The 27,928-nt window shown below is 42.6% G+C and overlaps 2 protein-coding genes across 2 annotated transcripts in view; both read right to left on the reverse strand.

The window, feature by feature from the left end:
* On the reverse strand, positions 1 to 27,571 carry LOC308098055 (uncharacterized protein). The gene is made up of 5 exons (XM_080446275.1): positions 27,501 to 27,571; positions 27,004 to 27,148; positions 23,326 to 23,441; positions 23,009 to 23,078; positions 1 to 172 (listed from the first exon to the last, which is right to left on the reverse strand). Exons 2-5 carry the CDS (start codon positions 27,119 to 27,121, stop codon positions 129 to 131), a joined length of 348 nt encoding a protein of 115 aa, XP_080302401.1. The 5' UTR covers positions 27,122 to 27,148; positions 27,501 to 27,571; the 3' UTR covers positions 1 to 128.
* slc25a17 (solute carrier family 25 member 17) overlaps positions 1 to 27,928 on the reverse strand; it is a 191,015-nt gene that overhangs the window by 23,064 nt on the left and 140,023 nt on the right. The gene's annotated exons all lie outside the window — the stretch shown is intronic.

Raw genomic sequence — 27,928 nt, forward strand, 5'->3', positions numbered from 1 at the left:
ATCACAAAAACAAATATACACCCAATTTACTATAAAAAACTATAACAAAATCTGTGTTTATAAATTTGGAAAAATGTTAGGTTAAAGGCTGGGTAGGACATCTGCCTGGAACTGGCGTGTCTCTTCCGTCATGGCTGGGTAAGAGTTGACGACAAACTCATCAATTCAGGTTCTAGACAGATAGATAGAGATAGATACCTTTATTTGAGATAATTGCAATTATTTTGTCATAATCATTTCCATGAAAAATGTTCATACATTAAAAAAAAATGCAAATTAGCAATAGCTGATCTACAAGCTTACAACGTGTCACTTTGTGATGCGTTGTAAGCTTGTAATATATCACCTAACCCCTGCTCATTATGCTAGGGTGGGATGGCCCAGGGTAGAGGACAGAGTAAAGCAACTTGCAATGGGCCTGGTCTTCAAGGTACGCAAGAAAACAGGGATACAGACTACTTCAATAGCGTAAAAGACACACAGGCACAACACCAGAAGGAGCTCCACTGATCTCACAGAGCCCAGTTTCGGCACAAAAATTGGGTCAAATTCGTTCTACTGCTATGCTACCAGAATGTGGAATGCCCTACCAACAGTCATAAAAAAAGTTCCTCCTTCAAAAACGAGCACCTAACAGGTGGCTACAATTTGTAACTGGCCACTGTAAAAAGTCTAAGCTTATCACCGGAAATTGTATATTTCAGTTATTTGACATATCTTCCCTGTGCAATGTTTAATTGCAAAGCCTGTTCCAATTGTCAATGTAGTGAGACTACATTGACATTGAGTCAATGTAGTCAATGTCATGTCAATGACATTGACAATGTCAATGTCATGTCATTGTCAATTTTGACATTGTCCTGTCAATGTCAATTGACATTGACATTGAGAGAGAGTCTCACTCTCTCAGAGAGAGAGTGAGACTCTCTCTCTGCTAAGGGGTCCCTGCTTCATCTCTCTCTCAGCTAAGGGGTCCCTGCTTCATCTCTCTCTCAGCTAGGGGTGTCCCTGCTTCATCTCTCTCAGCTAAGGGGGGCCCTGCTTCATATTTCTCTCAGCTAAGGGGTCCCTGCTTCATCTCTCTCTCTGCTAAGGGGTCCCTGCTTCATCTCTCCCTCAGCTAAGGGGTCCCTGCTTCATCTCTCCCTCAGCTAAGGGGTCCCTGCTTCATCTCTCCCTCAGCTAAGGGGTCCCTGCTTCATCTCTCTCTCAGCTAAGGGGTCCCTGCTTCATCTCTCTCTCAGCTATGGGGTCCCTGCTTCATCTTTCTCTCAGTTAAGGGGTCCCTGCTTCATCTCTCTCTCAGTTAAGGGGTCCCTGCTTCATCTCTCTCTCAGGGGTCCTTGGCCTGAAAAACGTTGAAGACAAAATAGCCAATTTTACATCGAGGTGCCCAGATGTGCTGTTACCATACTACAGACAGGCAGATAGACAGGCACAGAGATGACATTAACAACTGTACTTCATTCAAACACAGCAAGTGAGCCTACTAGACAAGCCTACTTCAAAGTAAACGCACGAGCGCGTGCACACACACTTTTGCAAGGCTGACATTATGCCGCGTGCTCGACACACACACACACACACACACAAATCTACTACAAATCTACTAATATTTATATCCTTTATTTTATACTGTGTATCCATGTTGTAGGCATGTTGTTAAATATTGTATTTTACTTTTACTTTGTTGTTGCTTTTATCATTGTTTATTTGCTTTTGCAAATAAACATTATATCATAACAATTTTCCAAGAGTGACCTGGCCTAGAGGCAGCATTATTACAACAATGGACAAACAATACAAAAACAATACATACAGTATATGTAACACACACACATATATAATGTAATATCCAGTTAAAGTGCAAAACAGGATCAACAAGAATAAATATGACTTGACAGTCATATTATTAGCAGCTGCATTGTGTGTGTGTGTGTGTGTGTGTGTGTGTGTGTGTGTGTGTGTGTGTGTGTGTGTGTGTGGCTTGTCAGCGTGTGTGATTGTTATCATAGACCTGCTTGTTTCTCGCCAAACCTGGCAACTGTGCGACTCTAAATTTATTTGTATATAAGTGGTGGCAACATTTTTAGACACCACAGAGGTCTTCCTAACAATAGCGAAGATTAAAGTAAGTTGGTTAGAAACAAAAAATAAACTTTAGATGAACCAATCAAAAATGTAATAGGCTGTGGGCACTCTAAAAGCTCTCTAAAACTCAAAGCAAACATGGCCAGTAACATAGCATACCTCCTGTTTCACCACAAAGAGTCTCTTGGAGGGAATGAAGGGAAGCTCCTTCACAGAGCACTCCTCCACCACCACGTGGGTACACTTCTCATCGCCAGCCTCAAGGTACTTCCCACCTTGAAGACACACATAAAGATGAACACAAAAACGTGTTAAAACCGCATCGATAGCATACCCTCAGACAGTATACAGTGTACAGAAGAGGGGAAACAAAGTTGGTTTAAAAATATTTTTTTTACCCATCTTGTATAGCCAGTCTCTGCACTTGTCATCTGTGTCTAAGCTTCCTTCTTGGGTGTTTGCAATATCCCTTGGTATCCCTTTTACCATGTCTTGTTTAAAAACATTTCTATTATGGAATAGACACTGGATAAAGGCTTTCTAAACTTTATTGCCCGAAGAGTGCCTTGGGTGAGTTTTGTGAGGATAAATAGATCAGAAGCTGCTGTATATACTGTAAATCCTAGACAGTCAGAGTGACCACAAGGGCTCAGTCATAGCTGTGCCTTCTGCATGAGAAACAATGTTTGCCTTTTTAGCGTGACATTTCCTTATCTAGATGGCTTCTGACCAGTTCAACTGACTGTAAGGGAGAGTGCGCCACTTCAAACCCTATACTGCCATCTAGTGGCGTTAACGCTGAAGCTGTTTGCCAAACCCCAAAGAAAGAAAGAAATATTATGGGTGCAACAGTTAATCAAACAAATCCATTTAATGGATTATACAATAATTGATTATTTAAAAAATGGGGCAATTAGCAGATCTACAAGCTCACAATGCGTTGCCTTGCGTTGGGATGCATGGGTAAGCTTGCAGATTGGCTATTTTCACAATCCACAAAACCTTTGCACGACAAAGTATAAAACAGGGCTTCAGTGGTTAAAGACCCCACCCACCCCCACAAAAAAAACTGTTCTCCCCTCTAAAGTCCAAAAGGGTGACGGGATACAAAATACCCTTAGCAGGCTGAGGAACAGTTTTCTTTCCACAGGCCATCAGACTGTTAAATAACAGTAAAACGTGACAATTGACTGATATTCTTGCCCTGTTTTTATTGTTAATTGAGTGTTCTAGGTCGTATTGTATTGGAGCTTCCGAGCGTACGTTTTTCCACATGTATGTACCTAACCAGTGCATCTAAGTGACAATAAAGTGAATCTGAATCTAATCAGACTAAACAAAATAGTCCTAATTATTCGATGAATGTATCGAAAGTTGTAGCAGCCCCAAATTACATGAATTGTGTGTGTGTGTGTGAGAGAGAGAGAGAGAATGACCTGCTGCGTCACAAGTCCTAACCCCTCCCCTCTTCTGGGGGAGGGGTTAGGTCCTCTGGGGGAGATGGGAGGTCCCCCAGAGGGTCCAGCTTTCTCTGCCGTCTTCAATTTCTCCTCAGGAGTCACAAGTCCTAACCCCTCCCCTCTTCTGGGGGAGGGGTTAGGTCCTCTGGGGGAGATGGGAGGTCTCCTGGAAGGGATGACTCCTGGAACATGGCCTCCAAAACAGTTTCCTTATAGGTCTAGAAAGCAGATGAGAAACCAAAATGGCAGCGGAATAAGGACAGATAGTATTTGGTTGTACTGCTGAACGCAGCCAAATCAAATGCATTTATTAATATAGGAACAATAGTGAGGGGCCCAAGGGCAGTCTAACCTGAGTGCATCTTCCGACTAGTAATTCGGAGATTACAATGGTAGTTTTATTCAATTTGTCTACTTTCCCTTCGTACAGGTACTCGTTCGGATTCAAATGTTCAATGGTCCCCTTGAAACCCCCCCCCCCCAAAAAAAAATTGTGGGGGGGGGAATATCTATTCAGTCACTCACAAGGCAATGAGAGGCATGAGATTGTCCCATTTTAGGAAAATATTGACAAACATTCTCTTACCCAGGTTCAGCACGCCGCTTCTTGGTGGCCTTCCCCGCACCGGGATCAGAACGGCGGTCAACCAGACAGTCAGATGGACACACGTACGCACGCAGACAGATGAATACAGACCTTCAGCACGCCGCTTCCTGGGGGGCTCCCCACACCCAGAGGTCGTGGCTTCTGATTGCTGTACAATTAGGAAAAACAGACATGCATAAACAACATGGGAAACAGTCAGTCGGGAAGACAGTCAGACAGACAGACAGACAGTCAGACATACGGACCTCTCTCCTTGGTGGGCTTGAACAAGCAAAGGCGGCGCCAAACATGGCCTTCCACTTGGCCTTTGCGTCCTTCGCCAGCTGGTCCCGTGTCTCCTGCAGCTCATCAGGCGCCGGCAGGAGTCACAAGTCCCCAAATCCTAGATATTTGTCGAATGTGTTTGACATGATTACAATTTTTAAAATGTTGATTTGGATTTGAGCTTTGTCTCAGCGGCTTGCTCCTCCAGCTGAAGCTGCAGAACACGGTTCTGCAGACTCAATATCTCAACGCGTCTCTCTAGGCGCCCCTTCTCCTCCTCCCGACGCCAGTCCTGATTGTTGAGCTGTGTAATCAGCGCCCCTTGGCCCCGGAACTCGGCCTCCAGTGTGGTGCAGTCGGCCTTGGTGTCCATCTGGGCCTTTCTGACCGTAGCGGTCATCTCGTTGATGGTCGACACTGGGTGTCGTATCACGCGCTGAAAACAGTAACAGTGGAAGAAAATAAATTAGATATAATGTTCATATACATTAATTTATATATTCATACATCGGTGGTATGTGTCGATTACTTGATTTGAGTTACAAATGTTCGCTTAAAAAGAATATATATACATATAGTATATTCAAAGATATGCACACATTTTCAAGAATTTTCAAAAATAGCAGATATCTGCTATTTTTTAATAGCCAAAGCAAGGACCACTCTGGTGGTCCCCGGACCACTGGTTGACAACCACTGCTATACAATATCAAATGCAGGCCACATACATTTTTGAAATTGACTTCAGTCCTTTCCTGTAACTGTTTTTATACATGATGTGCTTTGTGGTTGTATATGGAACATGTATTATGTTCTGTCTCCTGGTCTCTAGAATGTACTGTATACTTTTATCTCATATGTACAGTACAGTACAAAAAATAGCAGATCTACAAGTTCATAGCGTGCTATCATTCTGCTATGAGCTTGTATATCTGCTATTTTTGATTGCCAAAGTATAAAATATGGATAAAGTGGTTACACAAGACGCGTTCCCCGTTTGAATGGGTTAAAAATATATTTTTTACCCATCTTGTATAGCCAGTCTCTGCACTTGTCATCTGTGTCTAAGCTTCCTTCTTGGGTGTTTGCAATATCCCTTGGTATACCTTTTACCATGTCTTGTTTAAAAACATTTCTATTATGGAATAGACACTGGATAAAGGCTTTCTAAACTTTATTGCCAGAAGAGTGCCTTGGTTGAGTTTTGTGAGGATAAATAGATCAGAAGCTTCTGTATATACTGTAAATCAATATCATAGACAGTCAGAGTGACCACAAGGGCTCAGTCATGGCTGTGCCTTCTGCATGAGAAACAATGTTTGCTTTTTAGCGTGACATTTCCTTATCTAGATGGCTTCTGACCAGTTCAACTGACTGTAAGGGAGAGTGTGCCACTTCAAACCCTATACTGCCATCTAGTGGCGTTAACGCTGAAGCTGTTTGCCAAACCCCAAAGAAAGAAAGAAATATTATGGGTGCAACAGTTAATCAAACAAATCCATTTAATGGATTATACAATAATTGATTATTTAAAAAATGGGGCAAATAGCAGATCTACAAGCTCACAATGCGTTGCCTTGCGTTGCGATGCATGGGTAAGCTTGCAGATTGGCTATTTTCACAATCCACAAAACCTTTACACGACAAAGTATAAAACAGGGCTTCAGTGGTTAAAGACCCCACCCACCCCCACAAAAAATACTGTTCTCCCCTCTGAAGTCCAAAAGGGTGACGGGATACAAAATACCCTTAGCAGGCTGAGGAACAGTTTTTTTTCCACAGGCCATCAGACTGTTAAATAACAGTAAAACGTGACAATTGACTGATATTCTTGCCCTATTTTTATTGTTAATTGAGTGTTCTAGGTCGTATTGTATTGGGGCTTCCGAGCATACGTTTTTCCACATGTATGTACCTAACCAGTGCATCTAAGTGACAATAAAGTGAATCTGAATCTAATCAGACTAAACAAATTAGTCCTGATTATTCGATGAATGTATCGATAGATGTAGCAGCCCCAAATTACATGAATTGTGTGTGTGTGTGTGTGTGTGTGTGTGTGTGTGTGTGTGTGAGAGAGAGAGAGAATGACCTGCTGCGTCACAAGTCCTAACCCCTCCCCTCTTCTGGGGGAGGGGTTAGGTCGTCTGGGGGAGATGGGAGGTCCCGCACTGTAGTCCCTGATCAAGGGGGATGACTCCTGGAACATGGCCTCCAAAACAGTTTCCTTATAGGTCTAGAAAGCAGATGAGAAACCAAAATGGCAGCGGAACAGATAGTATTTGGTTGTACTGATGAACGCAGCCAAAATGCATTTATTAATATAGGAACAATAGTGAGGGGCCCAAGGGCAGTCTAACCTGAGTGCATGTTCCGACTAGTAATTCGGATATTACAATGGTAGTTTTATTCAATTTGTCTACTTTCCCTTTGTACAGGTACTCGTTCGGATTCAAATGTTCAATGGTCCCCTTGAACCCCCCCCCCCCCAAATCGCTTTATATCTATTCAGTCACTCACAAGGCAATGAGAGGCATGAGATTGTCCCATTTTAGGAAAATATTGACAAACATTCTCTTACCCAGGTCCAGCACGCCGCTTCTTGGTGGCCTTCCCCGCACCGGGATCAGAACGGCGGTCAACCAGACAGTCAGATGGACACACGTACGCACGCAGACAGATGAATACAGACCTTCAGCACGCCGCTTCCTGGGGGGCTCCCCACACCCAGAGGTCGTGGCTTCTGATTGCTGTACAATTAGGAAAAACAGACATGCATAAACAACATGGGAAACAGTCAGTCGGGAAGACAGACAGACAGACAGACATACGGACCTCTCTACTTGTTGGGCTTGAACAAGCAAAGGCGGCGCCAAACATGGCCTTCCACTTGGCCTTTGCGTCCTTCGCCAGCTGGTCCCGTGTCTCCTGCAGCTCATCAGGCGCCGGCAGGAGTCACAAGTCCTAACCCCTCCCCTCTTCTGGGGGAGGGGTTAGGTCCTCTGGGGGAGATGGGAGGTCCCCCAGAGCCATGAACCATCATGGCTCTGTTTGATTTGAACTTTATTGAATTTTTTTTCATGTTAAGGACCCCCAAAATGTAATTAGATATTTGTCGAATGTGTTTGACATGATTACAATTTTTAAAATGTTGATTTGGATTTGAGCTTTGTCTCACCGGCTTGCTCCTCCAGCTGAAGCTGCAGAACATGGTTCTGCAGACTCAATATCTCAACGCGTCTCTCTAGGCGCCCCTTCTCCTCCTCCCGACGCCAGTCCTGATTGTTGAGTTGTGTAATCAGCGCCCCTTGTCCCCGGAACTCGGCCTCCAGTGCGGTGCAGTCGGCCTTGGTGTCCATCTGGGCCTTTCTGACCGTAGCGGTCATCTCGTTGCTGGTCGACACTGGGTGTCGTATCACGCGCTGAAAACAGTAACAGTGGAAGAAAATAAATTAGATATAATGTTCATATACATTAATTTATATATTCATACATCGGTGGTATGTGTCGATTACTTGATTTGAGTTACAAATGTTCGATTAAAATATATATATATATATATATAGTATATTCAAAGATATGCACACATTTTCAAGAATTTTCAAAAATAGCAGATATCTGCCATTTTTGAATAGCCAAAGCAAGGACCATTCTGGTGGTCCCCGGACCACTGGTTGACAACCACTGCTATACAATATCAAATGCAGGCCACAGAAATTTTTGAAATTGACTTCAGTCCTTTCCTGTAACTGTTTTTATACTTGATGTGCTTTGTGGTTGTAGATGGAACATGTATTATGTTCTGTCTCCTGGTCTCTAGAATGTACTGTATACTTTTATCTCATATGTACAGTACAGTACAAAAAATAGCAGATCTACAAGTTCATAGCGTGCTATCATTCTGCTATGAGCTTGTATATCTGCTATTTTTGATTGCCAAAGTATAAAATATGGATAAAGTGGTTACACAAGACGCGTTCCCGGTTTGAATGGGTTAAAAATATTTGTTTTACCCATCTTGTATAGCCAGTCTCTGCACTTGTCATCTGTGTCTAAGCTTCCTTCTTGGGTGTTTGCAATATCCCTTGGTATCCCTTTTACCATGTCTTGTTTAAAAACATTTCTATTATGGAATAGACACTGGATAAAGGCTTTCTAAACTTTATTGCTAGAAGAGTGCCTTGGGTGAGTTTTGTGAGGATAAATAGATCAGAAGCTGCTGTATATACTGTAAATCAATATCATAGACAGTCAGAGTGACCACAAGGGCTCAGTCATGGCTGTGCCTTCTGCATGAGAAACAATGTTTGCTTTTTAGCGTGACATTTCCTTATCTAGATGGCTTCTGACCAGTTCAACTGACTGTAAGGGAGAGTGTGCCACTTCAAACCCTATACTGCCATCTAGTGGCGTTAACGCTGAAGCTGTTTGCCAAACCCCAAAGAAAGAAAGAAATATTATGGGTGCAACAGTTAATCAAACAAATCCATTAAATGGATAATACAATAATTGATTATTAAAAAAATGGGGCAAATAGCAGATCTACAAGCTCACAATGCGTTGCCTTGCGTTGCGATGCATGGGTAAGCTTGCAGATTGGCTATTTTCACAATACACAAAACCTTTGCACGACAAAGTATAAAACAGGGCTTCAGTGGTTAAAGACCCCACCCACCCCCACAAAAAAAAACTGTTCTCCCCTCTAAAGTCCAAAAGGGTGACGGGATACAAAATACCCTTAGCAGGCTGAGGAACAGTTTTTTTTCCACAGGCCATCAGACTGTTAAATAACAGTAAAACGTGACAATTGACTGATATTCTTGCCCTGTTTTTATTGTTAATTGAGTGTTCTAGGTCGTATTGTATTGGAGCTTCCGAGCGTACGTTTTTCCACATGTATGTACCTAACCAGTGCATCTAAGTGACAATAAAGTGAATCTGAATCTAATCAGACTAAACAAATTAGTCCTGATTATTCGATGAATGTATCGATAGTTGTAGCAGCCCCAAATTACATGAATTGTGTGTGTGTGTGTGTGTGTGTGTGTGTGAGAGAGAGAGAGAATGACCTGCTGCGTCACAAGTCCTAACCCCTCCCCTCTTCTGGGGGAGGGGTTAGGTCCTCTGGGGGAGATGGGAGGTCCCCCAGAGGGTCCAGCTTTCTCTGCCGTCTTCAATTTCTCCTCAGGAGTCACAAGTCCTAACCCCTCCCCTCTTCTGGGGGAGGAGTTAGGTCCTCTGGGGGAGATGGGAGGTCCCGCACTGTAGTCCCTGATCAAGGGGGATGACTCCTGGAACATGGCCTCAAAACAGTTTCCTTATAGGTCTAGAAAGCAGATGAGAAACCAAAATGGCAGCGGAATAAAGACAGATAGTATTTGGTTGTACTGCTGAACGCAGCCAAATCAAATGCATTTATTGATATAGGAACAATAGTGAGGGGCCCAAGGGCAGTCTAACCTGAGTGCATGTTCCGACTAGTAATTCGGAGATTACAATGGTAGTTTTATTCAATTTGTCTACTTTCCCTTGGTACAGGTACTCGTTCGGATTCAAATGTTCAATGGTCCCCTTGAACCCCCCCCCCCAAATTGCTTTATATCTATTCAGTCACTCACAAGGCAATGAGAGGCATGAGATTGTCCCATTTTAGGAAAATATTGACAAACATTCTCTTACCCAGGTCCAGCACGCCGCTTCTTGGTGGCCTTCCCCGCACCGGGATCAGAACGGCGGTCAACCAGACAGTCAGATGGACACACGTACGCACGCAGACAGATGAATACAGACCTTCAGCACGCCGCTTCCTGGGGGGCTCCCCACACCCAGAGGTCGTGGCTTCTGATTGCTGTACAATTAGGAAAAACAGACATGCATAAACAACATGGGAAACAGTCAGTCGGAAAGACAGTCAGACAGACATACGGACCTCTCTCCTTGGTGGGCTTGAACAAGCAAAGGCGGCGCCAAACATGGCCTTCCACTTGGCCTTTGCGTCCTTCGCCAGCTGGTCCCGTGTCTCCTGCAGCTCATCAGGCGCCGGCAGGAGTCACAAGTCCTAACCCCTCCCCTCTTCTGGGGGAGGGGTTAGGTCCTCTGGGGGAGATGGGAGGTCCCCCAGAGCCATGAACCATCATGGCTCTGTTTGATTTGAACTTTATTGAATTCACTCACCACCTTGATGATCCAGAAGCAAAGATGCAAGTTAAAAATGTTGTTTAAAAAATATATATGCATTCAAAGATTTGCACAAATGTTCACGATTTTTCTAAAATAGCAGATCTACAAGCTTGTGAGCTTGTAGATCTGCTATTTTTTAATAGCTAAAGTATAAAATAATGGTTATAGCTCAAATCTAAAATGACACAGATGCGTTCCCAGATTGAATGGGTTAACCTATAATTTCACTCATACTTCGAAGCTTGGCCAGGTAACTGTTGCGTCCGATGCTGACAACGACGATGCCCTTTCATGTACCATGTTTACAACAGCAGATCGGAACCGATTCCCAGCCCATGGCACTGTTGGAACTCTCCCAAATACGTTCAAGATACATTATGCAATGATGGTTTAAATCCCTTCCATGTGATGTCAGTTCAGGTAAAAATATAGCAGGGTAAAAACATGGCAGGGTGCACAAGGCTGACCTTATAGTACAATGTGAAATAAGCAGTACATCTGCAGATAATCTAATGATGTTACAAGTTAGTTTTAGCTGTGGCAATGGCGGCTATGCTTGCATAATGACACATCTTAACACACCCATTATAGACTGTATTAGACGTTTTTAATCTGTTTTAGTTATTAAGCTGAAATGGAAAACAAAAATACAAAATCTTTATTAGGGTTTTTCAGCCTATGTGGAATAACATCCAATGATCTGGGAGGTAAACAGACCATGCGCTGGTAGGTTTGTGTGCATCAGCCCACTGATACAGGGAAATAAGAAAACATAACCTAATACTGGCATTAACATTTAAAATGAGTTTGGATCCTGCATGCTTTAGCTGCCCAGTACCGGTCCAAAGGACTCTGGGAAGATGTAGGAATATAAAGGACGCCTGTCCTCACCGGCCCGAGAGCCAGGGACAGAGATTCCACCCCTTGAACCGTAGCGTCTCTGTTTGGTGAACATACTGCAAAAATAGCTTATCTACAAGCTCACAATGAACTGGGAGCATAGTACAGAGCCCTGGTGTATGTGTATAAGGTTTATTTAAGTGGTTAAGCAGGGTGACCAGATAGTTGAGTTCAATTTTATTTACCAGATAGTTGAGTTCAATTTTATTTACCAGATAGTTGAGTTTAATTTTATTTTATCACCAGTTTCACTGGTGATAAAAAAATAAAAATAAATAAAAAAGCAGGAATGGAAAATTGTGTTTCAAACTGGGGAATTGTATAAGACTTAACCAATTAAATCCTCTATAATTCATGATGTAATACTTAATTGGCCAGGGGCAGCATTGTACTTGATCGCCCCTCCTCCTGCACACACATGGTGTTCAATTGGTTCAGTACTAGATTTAAATGTATTTGAGATTCTTTAAAGGGATAGTTCACCCCAGAAATGACGAATCAATTAGTCACCCCATGGAGACACGAATTCATGGATATCTTTTTGTTTTTGTCCCATTCCTAATAAAGAGTCTCCTTTGTGTTGTGTCTCCTACCGGAACCGCAGCCTACCAGTCTGCTGGTCACCAAATTATTGGCTTAGGAAAACTACAAAATATCCATGAATTCAAGTCCTCCATGGGGTGACTAATCGATAGATATAAAGTATTATTTTGGGTGAACTATCCCTTTAAGGCCTAGAAAACACAATTTGGAACAGTTTAACACTTTTCAGGGATCTTGCCGGCACCTTGTACTCCTCTCCTTGCTCCTTGTTTACTCACTATTTTTTGCACTTGATCCTTTTCAGCAATGTCACAGGTCAGCTCTATGTTGGTGACCTTGCCTGGATTGACCTGGGATTTAGTGATCGTAGCGGGAAACACCAGGTCATCCAAAGGGGAGTTCCTTGGCACAAAAAAAATGGAGAACTACTGATTTAGAAGGCATTTGTAGAATCAACCTCAGGTCTTAATGGGTTAACATGTGTTATGAAGACTTACGTCTTTGACGAAGAAGGCGCGTCTACCCCTGAAATTTGGATGCTTCCACAGCGCGGCCAGCAGATACTCTCGATGCTTTTGGTAAACCACCAGCTCATCATCAGGAACACGGATGAGGAGGATTTTGTCTTTCTTTCCCATCGGGCCGTCAAGTTCCTGACACAAGAAAGAGAAAACAATGAAACCAATTAGACACACCGTTTTGGGAGGAAATATCATGCAACATCACAAAACTACAGCAAAATATTAAAATAAAAGACAAAGTTAAGTAAATGAGTTAGGCAGTTCATCCACTATTGTGCTGAAGTCAGTGTGAGTGAAAACTGACTTCAGCAACTGCTGAAAAGCAAAAACAGTGGTACAGGTTGCACTCCTGAATACAACTTAACCTTTTAAGAAATAAACACAATTTATACAACCTAATTTAAGACTTTTACCTTCGCCTTTAAGAATGTCATCTTACTGAACTCTGACTTCTTTTCGTCATCTTTTTCGTTACGTGCAAGAGCGGCAGCCTCGTCCTGAGCTTTACGCACTGCGTGGCTGTCCTGCAGGTAGCCCATGCCCCCCTGGAAAAGATTACCTGGAGTCACTTTAAGGTTCTGGAGATCCAGTAAGGTGGTCTCACCTCTTTCGGCCGGTGGAAGAGCGCTGCCAGGCTGAGCCGCAGCCGCCACCGCAGGCACAGTAGCAGGGAGAAGGGTCCTCTCGCTTCAGGTGGGCCGAGAACTGGGGGGCCACGGTCATCCGTGGCGTCGGCGTCGTGCAGGACGACCTCCCCGTCCCCCTGGACTTCATCGACGATGTGGAAGTCGTCTCCATCGTCAAGAAGTGATGGCCTCGTTGTCGGCCTCGCCATCGACACTCACCGGCGAGGAGAAGTAGCGAAGAGCTGCTCGATGCTCGGCGCTGCTGCTGCGGCCCTCAGGTGGGGTGAGAAGGGGATCCACGTGGAGCTCGCTGCCCTCGTAGGGTGCCCTCGTTGTAGGAGAGCGTGAGCGGGGGTGTAGAGTAGGCCTCGGGTAGGCCGATCGGAGTTGTTCCGGCGGTTCCAGAGCTCGTGCAGAGCCGGCTGCTGCTGGCGCTCGGGTCCGTCGACGTTCCTCCCATACGGCGGCTAGGCTAGCTGGCCCGCGGTCCGCCGATCTTCGAGAGGAATAGTAGCGGCGGTCTCCGTCGTACTCGTCCTCGTAGCTCTCATACAGGGCCCGTGGTGGTAGGAAGAGCCTCTGGGCCCTGCTGAACCTTTCTCTGAGCTCGGAGGTGTGCAGGCCTGCACACTCGAAGCACCTCGGGTCGCCGTAGACGGCGTCCTCAGCGTGTGCGAGGCCCAGGCAGCTTACGCAGTGGTCATGCATGTCCCATTCGTCGAGAGGCTGGGAGCATGAACGGGAGCCGCACCGCCGCGGGGGAAGGTCCATGCTGGTCTCCAGCTGTCGGCGATCGGCGACGGCTGGACGGTCCCGTCGATCCATGAAGAAAAGTGGCTAGCTCGGCTAAACCACTGATGAGAAGCGCTAACAAGTTAGCGGTGTTTTCAATCATCATGCGTGACAGGGACATCCTCCCTCTCTGTTACAGTACATACATGAAGGTACTCCATTAGTCACCGTTAGAAATGTTCTATTCTATGCCTAGTTTAAAGAAAAGAGTCTATATTACTGGCTATACAGTAAAACTCTGAGTTTTAATCTAACTAGTTATGGGTCCATTTATACACTGTCAAAGTTAATATGACTTTCACGATTTTGCTGTGTAGCTGCTATAAACCCACCATCCGAGTCCGGCTCCATTTCTGACCCAGTTATGTTGCTGGCCATGGTTGTCAGCAGTCTTTAAAAAAAAGTGTAGTATATAGCCTGTAATGAAAAGAAAAACTATCTTAAACACAGACACGTAAAATGTATTCATAGAGCAGTATTTCTCAACCATTTTCATGTCCAGAACGTCCACATTGATATTAGGCAGCGGACCACCAATTGAAAAGATTTTGTGCCAGAGAGACACCCCTAAGAACATTTTAATGTTAGATCAGATTTAGTACAGAATTATAACTGAAGTCTGCTGGGAGATAACAGTGGAGAGAGTGAAATTCTTATACATTCTCTCATTGGGTTAACTTCTACCTATTGAAATAATATAAATGATAGTGAAATTCAACTTCATACTTTAGCTGGGGACCCCTTGGAACTTCCTCAAGGGGGTCCCTGGACCCTAAGGTTGAGAACCAATGTTCTAGAATCTAGAGAACCTCCCCATAAAGACCTGGCCTGGATTGACTACAAAAATGTTGAATACAGTTTTCACGTGACTGTTGTCGATCACAACTGTAGCATCACTTAGTTAAAAGACGTGGATCTTCGCACGTCGTTGAGTTTAACTAAAGAGTTATTTTATTTGAAGATCAGACCAGATCAAGTTGACTTGTGTGTTCAACAGTTCTCTGTCGTGTTAAGAACATAACTTAGTTGTCATTTCTAGTTGATATTGAAGCAGTAACACTCAAACACTCATAGCCTCGATGCAATATGCATTTATTGAACATAAACCACAGCAGACTCTTCTTCAGGGTATGACGTTGTGTGAACATGTAACCTCACCATCAACGTGTGCGACTAACTGCGTCATCTTAATTTGAACATTACAGATGTGAAAAGGTACTCGCATTTACTTAAATAAAAGTATCATTACTGCAATGTAGAAATACTCTTGCTACCAGAATTCAAAATGTACTTGAGTTAAAGTACAAAGGTATTGGTATCAAAATGTACTTAAAGTACCAAAAGTATAAAGTACTCATTATGCAGAACGTCCCATTTCACAAGTTTTCAAAAGTATAAAAATCTTTTGAAAATAGCAGATCTACAAGTTCACAATCGCGACTGCTACTCCAGTTAAATAAAAATAAATAAATGTATACTTCAAAATTGTACTTAAGTACAGTACTTGAGTAAATGTACTTAGTTACTTTACACCACTGGAACGTTATCTGTTCACCGTGGTAAACGTGTAACGTCTAAACATGCTGTGGCTTCTTCTCCCAATGACTCCCATTATAATGTTAACATATTATTGATGTGTAAATTATTGTAATGCCAAATTGTGGCCATTGTTGTAAAGTTAAGTTGTGTTGCGGCCGCCATTCTGTCTTCCACTTGGCCCTGCGGCTCCATGACATCGATCAACTTTTACATGAATTAATCATTTCAAAAGACTCCAGTCAACTCCGGTCCTTATATTATATGTATTATATTACTAATTACTCTTGCTGCTTCGTGCAAATTGTGCATAAATGCATCAATTATTAGGCCTAATAATCATATTCTTGTCTACGCTGCTGAAGATCTGTTCTTACCTCTTCAGTGTTGAGAAGAAAAGAAGGATGTTTTAATCAATGCACGTGAGTCACTGCGTTGCGTTGCGTGGAGATGATTGACAGGCTGATTGACCCGTAACAGGTAGCAGAGTGCTGCTAGACCCGCCCACTCCCAGGCACGACCCCACATCGCGCGATAAGCCAGGCCGGTTGGTCGCATCTTGATTGGTTAGATCTTCGCCAGGCAACGAGTGGTAAAATGTTCATAAAAAATACAAAATACATTTTGTGTTGGATTGAATAGTTGGTTGTAAATAAAATAAATACATAAATAACACTGTTAAAAAGATTTTTAAACTATATAGATAGAGTCTAGACCTGTGGACGTGGTTCCTCCTAGCCATGAATCATATGACGCTCGTCTGTCACAAGCGTCATGGCGCAACTTGTACCTGGTTTTGGCACTTTCTTTATTTACAACCCGTACATCTACATAAACGTTCATATTACAAATATAAAGTAATGACCCTACGGCCATGGATGTAAAAAGTTGAAACGCTTAGGTCTAAGTACCCGTATCTTTGGTATTGTTCAATAAAAAGCATTTTAATCCGATCGGCAGCCATTTTCTCATAGAGTTATAATATATCAAGGCACAATACACCTCTCAACCGACAGGGTCACGTTGTTGAAAGCATATGAAGGACATTTTAAGAAAATGGCCACCAATCGGATTAAAATGCTTTTTATTGAACAATACGGAAAATACGGGTACTTAGACCCAAGCGTTTCAACTTGTTACATCCATGGTGGCCGTGGGGTTAGCACTTTATATTTGAAATTTGAACGTTTATGTAGATGTAAGGGTTATAAATGGAGAACGTGCCAGAACCAGGTACAAATTGCGATGACTGTCATGATATGACATGACAGTCATGTTTCAGGGCTAATAATATAGTTTCAAAATCGAAATAGCCTTTTTATTTTTTAACATTGTTATTTATTTATTTACAACTAACTATTAAATCCAACACGAAATGTATTTAGGCCTATAAACAACTTTGAACAAAACTACTGAATGATAGAGAAAAAAACAGAGACATACAAAATCCAGCACAGGGCCAGTCAATCCACTAGCCTAAGCATAGATCTGCCAGACTGTCAGCTGTTCCATCTCATAGGCAGACCACGTTGGCCAGTTTGCCCTGAAAAAGTCTAGTTTGCTTGCGCTGGTAGTGGCCCAGTCTTCCTGGTGCCCATCGTCCTAATGCCCAGTTATCTCCATCCCTAAGTGCCCACTCGTCCTTGAGAAGAACCAGAACAGTAGAGTAGGGTAGAGTAGTAGCCTACTGTTAGGTTTTTTTGCAGCAGTTTTAGCAACAGTAGAAGCGTAGATTTCCAATGTGAATTAAAATGTCATGTTCAAAGTTTGTCAGTAAAAGAAAGGTGGACACTGAAAATCGTCAACTCAAAGAGGAATGGGCTGAACAATATGCATTCATCCTATTATGCCAAGAGGCGTAGCTTTGGTGAAGAGGCGGTGACCACATTTGACATGAAGCCAAACAAAAAGAGGAATTGTCAGGTAAAAACGTGCACCCCACTCTCTGATTCCAGCAGCCAGTAGAACTGAAATACTAGCTGCTGCTGCTGATGATGATGCTAAAAACATGCACAGTGCATTTTAGCTGTGACAGTGGATGAGTCCACTGACTGACACCACTGATAATGCATAATGTTCAGATCAAGGTGGTATTCAAATCTTGTGTACAGGTACAATAGATGCCTACTTATTTATGTTTGGCTTCTATAGACATTGCAGCAGCATAATAAAAAAAAACTAAACAAAAACAGCACATACAAAGACAGTAATACAACATTACACAGCCTAACAACAACAACAACAGCAGCAGCATACACAGTCATATACTGTAGGTTACTTTAGTTGTAGTTATATAAACATGAGTAGTGTGGCTTGACCGACCGGACCTTTGACTCATTGAAATGTTTCTTTGTGGACCTTCAAGATTCTTATTTGAGTACCCCTGATATATATGAAAGACGATGGACTGACTTCTGAGTAACAAACTAAACTATGAATTCATATTGTATGCTATAATAAGATATCTGCTTATTATACATTCACAGAATTATTTGGACTGTGGTATAACACTAAACATTTAGTATGTGTATTATGTTATGTGGCCTATTAAACTAGAATCATTGAATCTTGTTTGTCGTTATTAGAATTATTTATCATTATTGTCTGTTTTCATTAGCCCTTGCTTTAAATAATCCAGCCCCCCCCCCATAGCTCCCCCAATCACAATTCTTTGGAGCTGCCACTTTGTTGAGTTAGATGTTGTGGTCAGTCTATATGGCCCTGGTGGGGTGGGAATGACAGTCCATTTAGTAAAACATAATGTTGTTGTCTGTACAGCAGTATGGGCTAGTTCAGGATCACAGGTTTACAGGTGTGAAACAGTGGGTGAAATTAGTTTTTGTGCTGTGTTTAGTTTTCAAACGTTTAGTGCCCAAGGCAACACCAAAGGGCAAGTCAGCCTCTCAAGGTATATCCGTGTAAAATAGCCTCTATAACACGTTATCACTCAGTAAACTTACATTTTATTCAATAATGCCAAATAAAATTTGACAGATCTATTTTACTTACTGACAAAATAATTCAAGAACCAGAAACAGCATTAGGATTGATTGATTTGAAACTTAGCAAAATCACACTAGCTGACCTTTTTGCATATAGGCCTAGAGAGCAGTAAAATAAGTCATATGCCATTGCTATAAAATCAAAAATATTAATATGAATGTTAAATGCCTCTAGTAATCTTTCATTTTTTTCTTTTATGCCTCAACTTCAATGTTTTCTGAATGAACATTGTGACGCAGATGTTTTCTCCAGGTACAGTGGAGGTTCTGGATGCCCACCTAGTGAACGGCTATGTGGTTCCGGACATGGAGAGTAGCACAGAGGTGGAGAGTCCACTCCCTACCCTCAGGAGGACAAACACCTCCGCTGTGGACGGACCTTCCATCACGGATGCTTTATCATAGGACTGAGGAGAGCTGCTCTAGCTGAACCAAAGTAAGTGAAGGTGATGATTCAGAGGAAAATGTCTCATGAACTGACAGGTAAATATTGCTTTCATATTGGGTGGAAAGTTGGTTCATAGACTGAAATCACTGTGGTTAATTGCCATCTATTACAAATCTGTATCTTTCCCTTTGGAGACCTTCTCCAATAAGGGGTAATATTCCTTACTACAGCGCTTTACTCCCCCCTAGTGTCAGTAGAGGGCATCGTGACCAGCTTGGAGGAGATGGACGGATGTGTGACCAGAGTCGAGTACAAGGATAAGGAAACTGGAGTCATTAAAGTGAGTGGATGAAACTTGTAGCATGACAAAGGATGCTCTCATTACATCACTCTTACAGCCAGAATGCTAGTGTAAAACTATAATATAAACCTACTCTCAAAATATTATCTGTTTTTGTGGTAGCTGAAATCAAACGTGCCCGAAGAGGTCCAGAGTGGAAATGGTAAAGGAAAAGGAGTAATTGTGTCACAGTACATTTGCACATACGGGACATTTGTCCTCTGCATTTAACCTATCCTAACTATTAGGAGCAAATCCATACTTTCAAATCAAAGAAGCCAATGTGCCCTGCATGCTCTGAATCATATGTATCCCCTGTTGCTGACTGGCTGACCGGTTTGTGGTTTATTGTTATTCCCAGGAGTCCTACTTCTGGGAGACGTCTACAACTTGAATCACCCACTGACAGGAGGAGGCATAATGAGTGTGGCCCTCAATGGCGTGCGCATCTGGAGGAGTCTACTCAAGAACATTCTAGATCTCTACGACGATGGTGTCATGCTGCAGGTATTCAGAGTCTGAATGAGTTTGGAGTAGACTGGGTAATTGTTGTAGCAGTTAGAAGAGATATTAAGTGTTGCATGTCAGAGCTGGAGATACTGGGGCTTTTATCTTAAAATGACTGTTGTTCAAGATTCAAGGTTTATTTTCTCACTCGCTCAGACAGGTTGCTGCGCAACTAGGGGGCCGAAAGCAGCCCTCTTTACAGTCTACAGCATATCTGGAACACATCCTTCTAGTTTGAGATGGACTTGTCCTTGAGGTCATGTGATCACGCACTGGAGCTCACTGCTCTAGCGGATTCTAATCACACACAGCTGATTAGACTGCGTGTTTCAGTCAAAGCGTTTTTGGCCCTTGAATGCATGCACCGTGCAAACCCCGTAGTTTATAAAGAAGAAACCTGTCTGTACAACTATATGAAGTGAAATGTTGGTGTGACATGCTCTGCACACCGTGATAACAATGTATATACAAAATAAAATAAGATATAATAAAACAAGGTGTAATACATTTAGTGTAGGCCTAATACAGAAGTTAGCTGCAATAGTAAATGAGTATGTACTTCAGTCCACACAGAACTGTGATAGATACTATATGACAGGTTCTGACTATTGACTTCAGGGTGAATATACTCAGGATTCAATTTGTTAAACAGACATAGGCGGACATTTTATTAACCGCTTAAGCCCTCTATGCTCTGTTGTATGACAAATAGTGAAAATAACCAATCTACAAGAACAAATATGAAACCAGTGTTCATATGGTTAACATATTCTTTTTATTAAATTGTTCAATTGTGATCATCAAACATAAATATCAAACATATCAAACAGTCTAACCTTTCAAGGAGGAAATGCATGTATTTAGGGTTAGGGTCTGACCCGAAGCAGGGATAAAGTATATCCCCACAGGCTATAACAATTAATGACCACAGGGGGGTTATCAAAAGCAGAGACATTGATCCCGCTCATCCCCCAAGCAAATCGAACCCTGAATGTGAATATTGCCTGCTGGAACGTCCCTTAGTTTTGTTGGAATCTGGAACCGCTGTGTCTATGATAGCTCGTGGTAGCTGCAATATATTTGGGACCATTCTGCATCACATTTGCCTTGTATCCCCTGTGTTATCGTTGAGTGTGATATAACACTGAGCATTTTTCTTTTTTCCTCCAATAGGGAAAGAAGAAATTCCAAAAGTCATTCCTTTGTGTTGGACCAAACTCTGTAAGTCTCCTCTTGGGATAGAAACATTTTACTTTAAACATGATGCAAAACATTATCACAGGTTTTTGCTTTTCTTCTAGTACAGAGTGCATTTCTGGGTTTAATGGGCTTCTGTCAGTGTGAGCATCACAAAATTATTTCCTCATTAATTATGATATAACACAACAAGTCACCTCCAACATTGTGTAAATTATCATTATGTAGGAAAAGGGTTATTGAAGCAGTCTTTCTTTCTGTGTTAGGCTATGGAGAATAGGAATGCTGCTCCTTCTATCCTAAAGCCCTTAGATACAGTTTATCATTCTGCTCTGCGATTTTTGTAGTCAAACTCTGCTTTCAGAATTCTCAAGATCTGGTCCTGTTACCTTGAGTTTGGCATATATTGAACTTTTTTATTGATGCAAGAACAATGGCTTCTAGTTTCCAGGCAGAGAAAGGCTGAAGTAGAATCACCATCAATGTCATTGGTAGGAAGGTTTCTGAACTGGTGTCCATGTGAGGACAAATTATATGAAGATAAGTAATATAATATTAAAATGACCATTAGTGAGGACCAATATATGAAGATAAGATATATTATAATGAGCATAGGTGAGGACCAATTATCTGAAGATAAGGTCTAGGGGAATGTTCTTTCCCATTCCTCCCTTTCCATTGTAGAATCTATTCCAAGTAACAGTGTGCCATTCTTGGAGACTGTGTGGCTTTGAGTTTCACTAACAGCAAGAGAGTACTGTAAACATAATGGCTATGGCCATATGCCTTGTAATACAGCAAAGCCACACTGTACACACTGTATAGTCGCATTAGCCCAACTCCATCTCCTTCTTTGACAGCATCTTGCATATCAGCTAGAAATAAAACCTAGCCTGGCCTCTGAATGCTGTTTAACATGGTCAATGGCAATGTGTAACAAAATGAAAATTCAAGCCGAGTGTCAGTCTAGGTTCCAGGGTGTCCTCAGAAAAATTATCCAGAACCATTTATACCTCTGGTGAAGTTACTGCAAATCCCACCAGTCTTACTGTACGCTATAGGTCCATCATATGAGAGCTCTCCAAACTGTCTCAGTTGAGAACAAAATGAAGTTAACCAAATGTCACCCCTGTTTTTATGTTGTTTATGTTCTATACATTGGATCATAATCACAACCTTTATACAATTACATTTAAAGACAACGATCACGGTTTTAAATGTTTTAATTTTTTTTTTACATCCAGCAACATCACAAAAACAAATTTACACCCAATTTACTATAAAAAAAATAAAACAATCTGTGTTTATAAATTTGGAAAAATGTGGCTGGGTATGACATCTGCCTGGAACTGGCGTGTCTCTTCCGTCATGGCTGGGTAAGAGTTGACGACAAACTCATCAATTCAGGGTCTAGACAGATAGAGATAGATACCTTTATTTGAGATAATTGCAATTATTTTGTCATAATCATTTCCATGAAAAATGTTCATACATAAAAAAAATTAGCAAATTAGCAATAGCTGATCTACAAGCTTACAACGTGTCACTTTGTGATGCGTTGTAAGCTTGTAATATATCACCTAACCCCTGCTCATTATGCTAGGGTGGGATGGCTCAGGGTAGAGGACAAGAGTAAAGCAACTTGCAATGGGCCTGGTCTTCAAGGTACGCAAGAAAACAGGGATACCCATGTACCTGTCAGACTACTTCAATAGCGTAAAAGACACACAGGCACAACACCAGAAGGAGCTCCACTGATCTCACAGAGCCCAGTTTCGGCACAAAAATGGGGTCAAATTCGTTCTACTGCTATGCCACCAGAATGTGGAATGCCCTACCAACAGTCATAAAAAAGTTCCTCCTTCAAAAACGAGCACCTAACAGGTGGCTACAATTTGTAACTGGCCACTGTAAAAAGTCTAAGCTTATCACCGGAAATTGTATATTTCAGTTATTTGACATATCTTCCCTGTGCAATGTTTAATTGCAAAGCCTGTTCCAATTGTCAATGTAGTGAGACAATTAATCGTCAACTTAAAAGTGTAATTTGTCACCTACCAACTGAACGATGGGAGCACCCGGTTGTCCTCCATCATCGGCGCAGATTGTAGGGATGTACTTAATCTGACAGAAAAACACACACAGAGGACAGATTGTTAACATCACTCATTCACTACAATGACTCAAGGTTATGAATTTTTAAAACCTTCTACCTTAAATGTGGATGCAACTCCATGGGCTGATTTTTGTTTGTTTTAGATGGTTAGAAACAAAAAATAAACTTTAGATGAACCAATCCAAAATGTAATAGGCTGTGGGCACTCCAAGCTCTCTAAAACTCAAAGCAAGCATGGCCAGTAACATAGCATACCTCCTGTTTCACCACAAAGAGTCTCTTGGAGGGAATGAAGGGAAGCTCCTTCACAGAGCACTCCTCCACCACCACGTGGGTACACTTCTCATCGCCAGCCTCAAGGTACTTCCCACCTTGAAGACACACACAAAGATGAAGAACGCAAAAACGTGTTAAAACCGCATCGATAGCATACCCTCAGACAGTATACACTGTACAGAAGAGGGGAAACAAAGTTGGTTTAACCCATTAAGACCTGAAGCCGATTCTACAAATGTCTCCCAAATCCCAACAGTATTCTGATGAACTTAATTTTTCTATATCAGTGGTGCTCAATTGTTTTCATGTTAAGGACCCCCAAAATGATATATATTTGGCCGCCGACCCCCATCTCAAAATACTTTGTTCCAGGGACCCCCAGAAGCAAAGATTTGAGTTACAAATGTTCGCTTTAAAAAATATATATATTCAAAGATGTCCACACATTTTCACGATTTTTCAAAAATAGCAGATCTACAAGCTCATAGCGTGTATATCTGCTATTTTTGAATAGCCAAAGTATGAAATAATGCTTTTTAGCTCAAATAGAAAAAAGTTAAAGTAGTATGTTTGAAACTAGCAGATCTACAAGCTCACAGCGCATCGCGATGCGATGCGCTGTGAGCTTGTAGATCTGCTAGTTTCAAATAGCCTATGTATAAAATAGGGCTAAAGTGGTTAATGTATGTTTTATAACATAATAATTCATATCTGCAAAGTAACTAAAGTTTTCAAATATTTGAAAACTTCTAGTGGAGTAGAAGTAGAAGTATTGAAAATTGGAAATACTCCACCAAAAAGTTTTACTTAAGTACAGTATTTGAGTAAATGTACTTAAATTGATATACATTTGGCCGCTGAAAATGTTGTGCCAGGAACCCCCAGAAGCAAAGATTTGAGTTAAAAATTTTCGCTTTAAAAAAATAATATATATATATAGTATATTCAAAGATATGCACACATTTTCAAGATTTTTCAAAAATAGCAGATATCTGCTATTTTTGAATAGCCAAAGCAAGTGGTTAAAATGATTGTGACGCTATGTTAACTCAATTTGCTGGGGACCCCCTGGTACCCCCCCCCCCCCCAGGACCACTCTGGTGGTCCCCGGACCACTGGTTGACAACGACTGCTATACAATATCAAATGCAGGCCACAGACATTTTTCAAATTGACTTCAGTCCTTTCCTGTAACTGTTTTTATACATGATGTGCTTTGTGGTTGTAGATGGAACATGTATTATGTTCTGTCTCCTTGTCTCTAGAATGTACTGTATACTTTTATCTCATATGTACAGTATAGACAATTGACTGATATTCTTGCCCTGTTTTTATTGTTAATTGAGTGTTCTAGGTCGTATTGTATTAGAGCTTCCGAGCCTACGTTTTTCCACATGTACCTAACCAGTGCATCTAAGTGACAATAAAGTGAATCTGAATCTAATCAGACTAAACAAATTAGTCCTGATTATTCGATGAATGTATCGATAGTTGTAGCAGCCCCAAATTACATGAATTGTGTGTGTGTGTGTGTGTGTGTGTGTGTGTGTGTGTGTGAGAGAGAGAATGACCTGCTGCGTTCTTCTCTCTTTTACTTGTAACGGAGTACTTCTGAATTGCAGTATTGATACTTTTACTTAAATAAAACATTTGAGTACTTTTTCCACCACTGCACGTACGCACGCAGACAGATGAATACAGACCTTCAGCACGCCGCTTCCTGGGGGGCTCCCCCACACCCAGAGGTCGTGGCTTCTGATTGCTGTACAATTAGGAAAAACAGACATGCATAAACAACATGGGAAACAGTCAGTCGGAAAGTCAGACAGTCAGATATACAGTCAGATATACGGACCTCTCTCCTTGGTGGGCTTGACAAGCAAAGGCGCGCCAAACATGGCCTTCCACTTGGCCTTTGCGTCCTTCGCCAGCTGGTCCCGTGTCTCCTGCAGCTCATCAGGCGCCGGCACGAGTCACAAGTCCTAACCCCTCCCCTCTTCTGGGGGAGGGGTTAGGTCCTCTGGGGGAGATGGGAGGTCCCCCAGAGCCATGAACCATCATGGCTCTGTTTGATTTGAACTTTATTGAATTCACTCACCACCTTGATGGTTTTGGCCTTCCTCTCACGCCAGCACCACCACATTACGTATGCCATCGTCAGGACTGCGCAAAAGATGAAAAGATCGTTCAATTGCACCGAAGTACTCTGTCAAGATTACAATTTTAAGTTGACAATCACGAATTGCACAGATATGACAAATAATTTAGATATACAAATACATTATTGAAATATTTAATAATTGTATACATGTAAGAATAGCAGAAATAGCACAATTTCTATACAGCAGTGGTTTTCAACCTTTTATGCCAAGGACCCCTAAATTGAATTACATTTGGCCGCTGAAAATGTTGTGCCAGGAACCTGGGCCGAAGAGGACCGAGAGGTGCTGGCCTGTCCACGGCGAGAGGAGGAGGAACGTCCTCTGCCTGCGGGCCTTTCGCTGCGGGGTTTTGAAGACGGAGGAGGAGCTGGCTCCAAAACTCCGGCCGCTGCTTCCCTCTGGGCCTTCCTGGAGTCGGTGGAGACGCGGAGGAATTCTGAAGCGCCCGCGAAGAGATCTGGCCTCAACGGGAGCGCCATGACACTCTTTTTTGCATCGGTCACCTCGGGTCTGAAGACGGTCAGATCGAGCCACCGCGCTCGTTCAATCGCCACGTTGTCCGCCATGGACTTTCCCATCCATGCCGTGGCGTGGCGAGTGACTTTAATGGTCAGCTGCTGTAGAGCTTCCAGCTCCTCAGCGTCTTCGCCCCAAGCCTCCTTTAGCTCGGCTAGCCGCTTGGCTGTCGAGCCCTGGGCTCAGTCATGGCTGTGCCTTCTGCATGAGAAACAATGTTTGCTTTTTAGCGGTGACATTTCCTTATCTAGATGTCTTCTGACCAGTTCAACTGACTGTAAGGGAGAGTGTGCCACTTCAAACCCTATACTGCCATCTAGTGGCGTTAACGCTGAAGCTGTTTGCCAAACCCCAAAGAAAGAAAGAAATATTATGGGTGCAACAGTTAATCAAACAAATCTAATTTAATGGATTATACAATAATTGATTATTAAAAAAATGGTGCAAATAGCAGATCTACAAGCTCACAATGTGTTGCCTTGCGTTGCGATGCATGGGTAAGCTTGCAGATTGGCTATTTTCACAATCCACAAAACCTTTGCACGACAAAGTATAAAACAGGGCCTTCAGTGGTTAAAGACCCCACCCACCCCCACAAAAAAAACTGTTCTCCCCTCTAAAGTCCAAAAGGGTGACGGGATACAAAATACCCTTAGCAGGCTGAGGAACAGTTTTTTTTCCACAGGCCATCAGACTGTTAAATAACAGTAAAACGTGACAATTGACTGATATTCTTGCCCTGTTTTTATTGTTAATTGAGTGTTCTAGGTCGTATTGTATTGGAGCTTCCGAGCATACGTTTTTCCACATGTATGTACCTAACCAGTGCATCTAAGTGACAATAAAGTGAATCTGAATCTAATCAGACTAAACAAATTAGTCCTGATTATTCGATGAATGTATCGATAGTTGTAGCAGCCCCAAATTACATGAATTGTGTGTGTGTGTGTGTGTGTGTGAGAGAGAGAGAGAGAATGACCTGCTGCGTCACAAGTCCTAACCCCTCCCCCTCTTCTGGGGGAGGGGTTAGGTCCTCTGGGGGAGATGGGAGGTCCCGCACTGTAGTCCCTGATCAAGGGGGATGACTCCTGGAACATGGCCTCCAAAACAGTTTCCTTATAGGTCTAGAAAGCAGATGAGAAACCAAAATGGCAGCGGAATAAGGACAGATAGTATTTGGTTGTACTGCTGAACGCAGCCAAATCAAATGCATTTATTAATATAGGAACAATAGTGAGGGGCCCAAGGGCAGTCTAACCTGAGTGCATGTTCCGACTAGTAATTCGGAGATTACAATGGTAGTTTTATTCAATTTGTCTACTTTCCCTTGGTACAGGTACTCGTTCGGATTCAAATGTTCAATGGTCCCCTAACCAACCCCCCCCCCCAAATTGCTTTATATCTATTCAGTCATTCAGGCAATGAGAGGCATGAGATTGTCCCATTTTAGGAAAATATTGACAAACATTCTCTTACCCAGGTCCAGCACGCCGCTTCTTGGTGGCCTTCCCCGCACCGGGATCAGAACGGCGGTCAACCAGACAGTCAGATGGACACACGTACGCACGCAGACAGATGAATACAGACCTTCAGCACGCCGCTTCCTGGGGGGCTCCCCACACCCAGAGGTCGTGGCTTCTGATTGCTGTACAATTAGGAAAAACAGACATGCATAAACAACATGGGAAACAGTCAGTCGGGAAGACAGTCAGACAGACAGACAGTCAGACATACGGACCTCTCTACTTGTTGGGCTTGAACAAGCAAAGGCGGCGCCAAACATGGCCTTCCACTTGGCCTTTGCGTCCTTCGCCAGCTGGTCCCGTGTCTCCTGCAGCTCATCAGGCGCCGGCAGGAGTCACAAGTCCTAACCCCTCCCCTCTTCTGGGGGAGGGGTTAGGTCC

Source organism: Gymnoscopelus braueri (assembly GCF_963280865.1).
Source record: "Gymnoscopelus braueri genome assembly, chromosome: 13".
Classification (NCBI taxonomy): domain Eukaryota; kingdom Metazoa; phylum Chordata; class Actinopteri; order Myctophiformes; family Myctophidae; genus Gymnoscopelus; species Gymnoscopelus braueri.

Excerpts from the sequence above, each read along its gene's own strand:
- LOC308098055 (XM_080446275.1), bottom strand. The coding sequence starts at position 27,121 with ATGTTCCAGGAGTCATCCCCCTTGATCAGGGACTACAGTGCGGGACCT. Across the intron at positions 23,442-27,003 it reads TAGGACTTGTGACGCAGCAG|GTGGGAAGTACCTTGAGGCT; the intron begins GTCATTCTCTCT and ends TGTGTCTTCAAG. Across the intron at positions 23,079-23,325 it reads TCTTTGTGGTGAAACAGGAG|ATTAAGTACATCCCTACAAT; the intron begins GTATGCTATGTT and ends TTTTTCTGTCAG.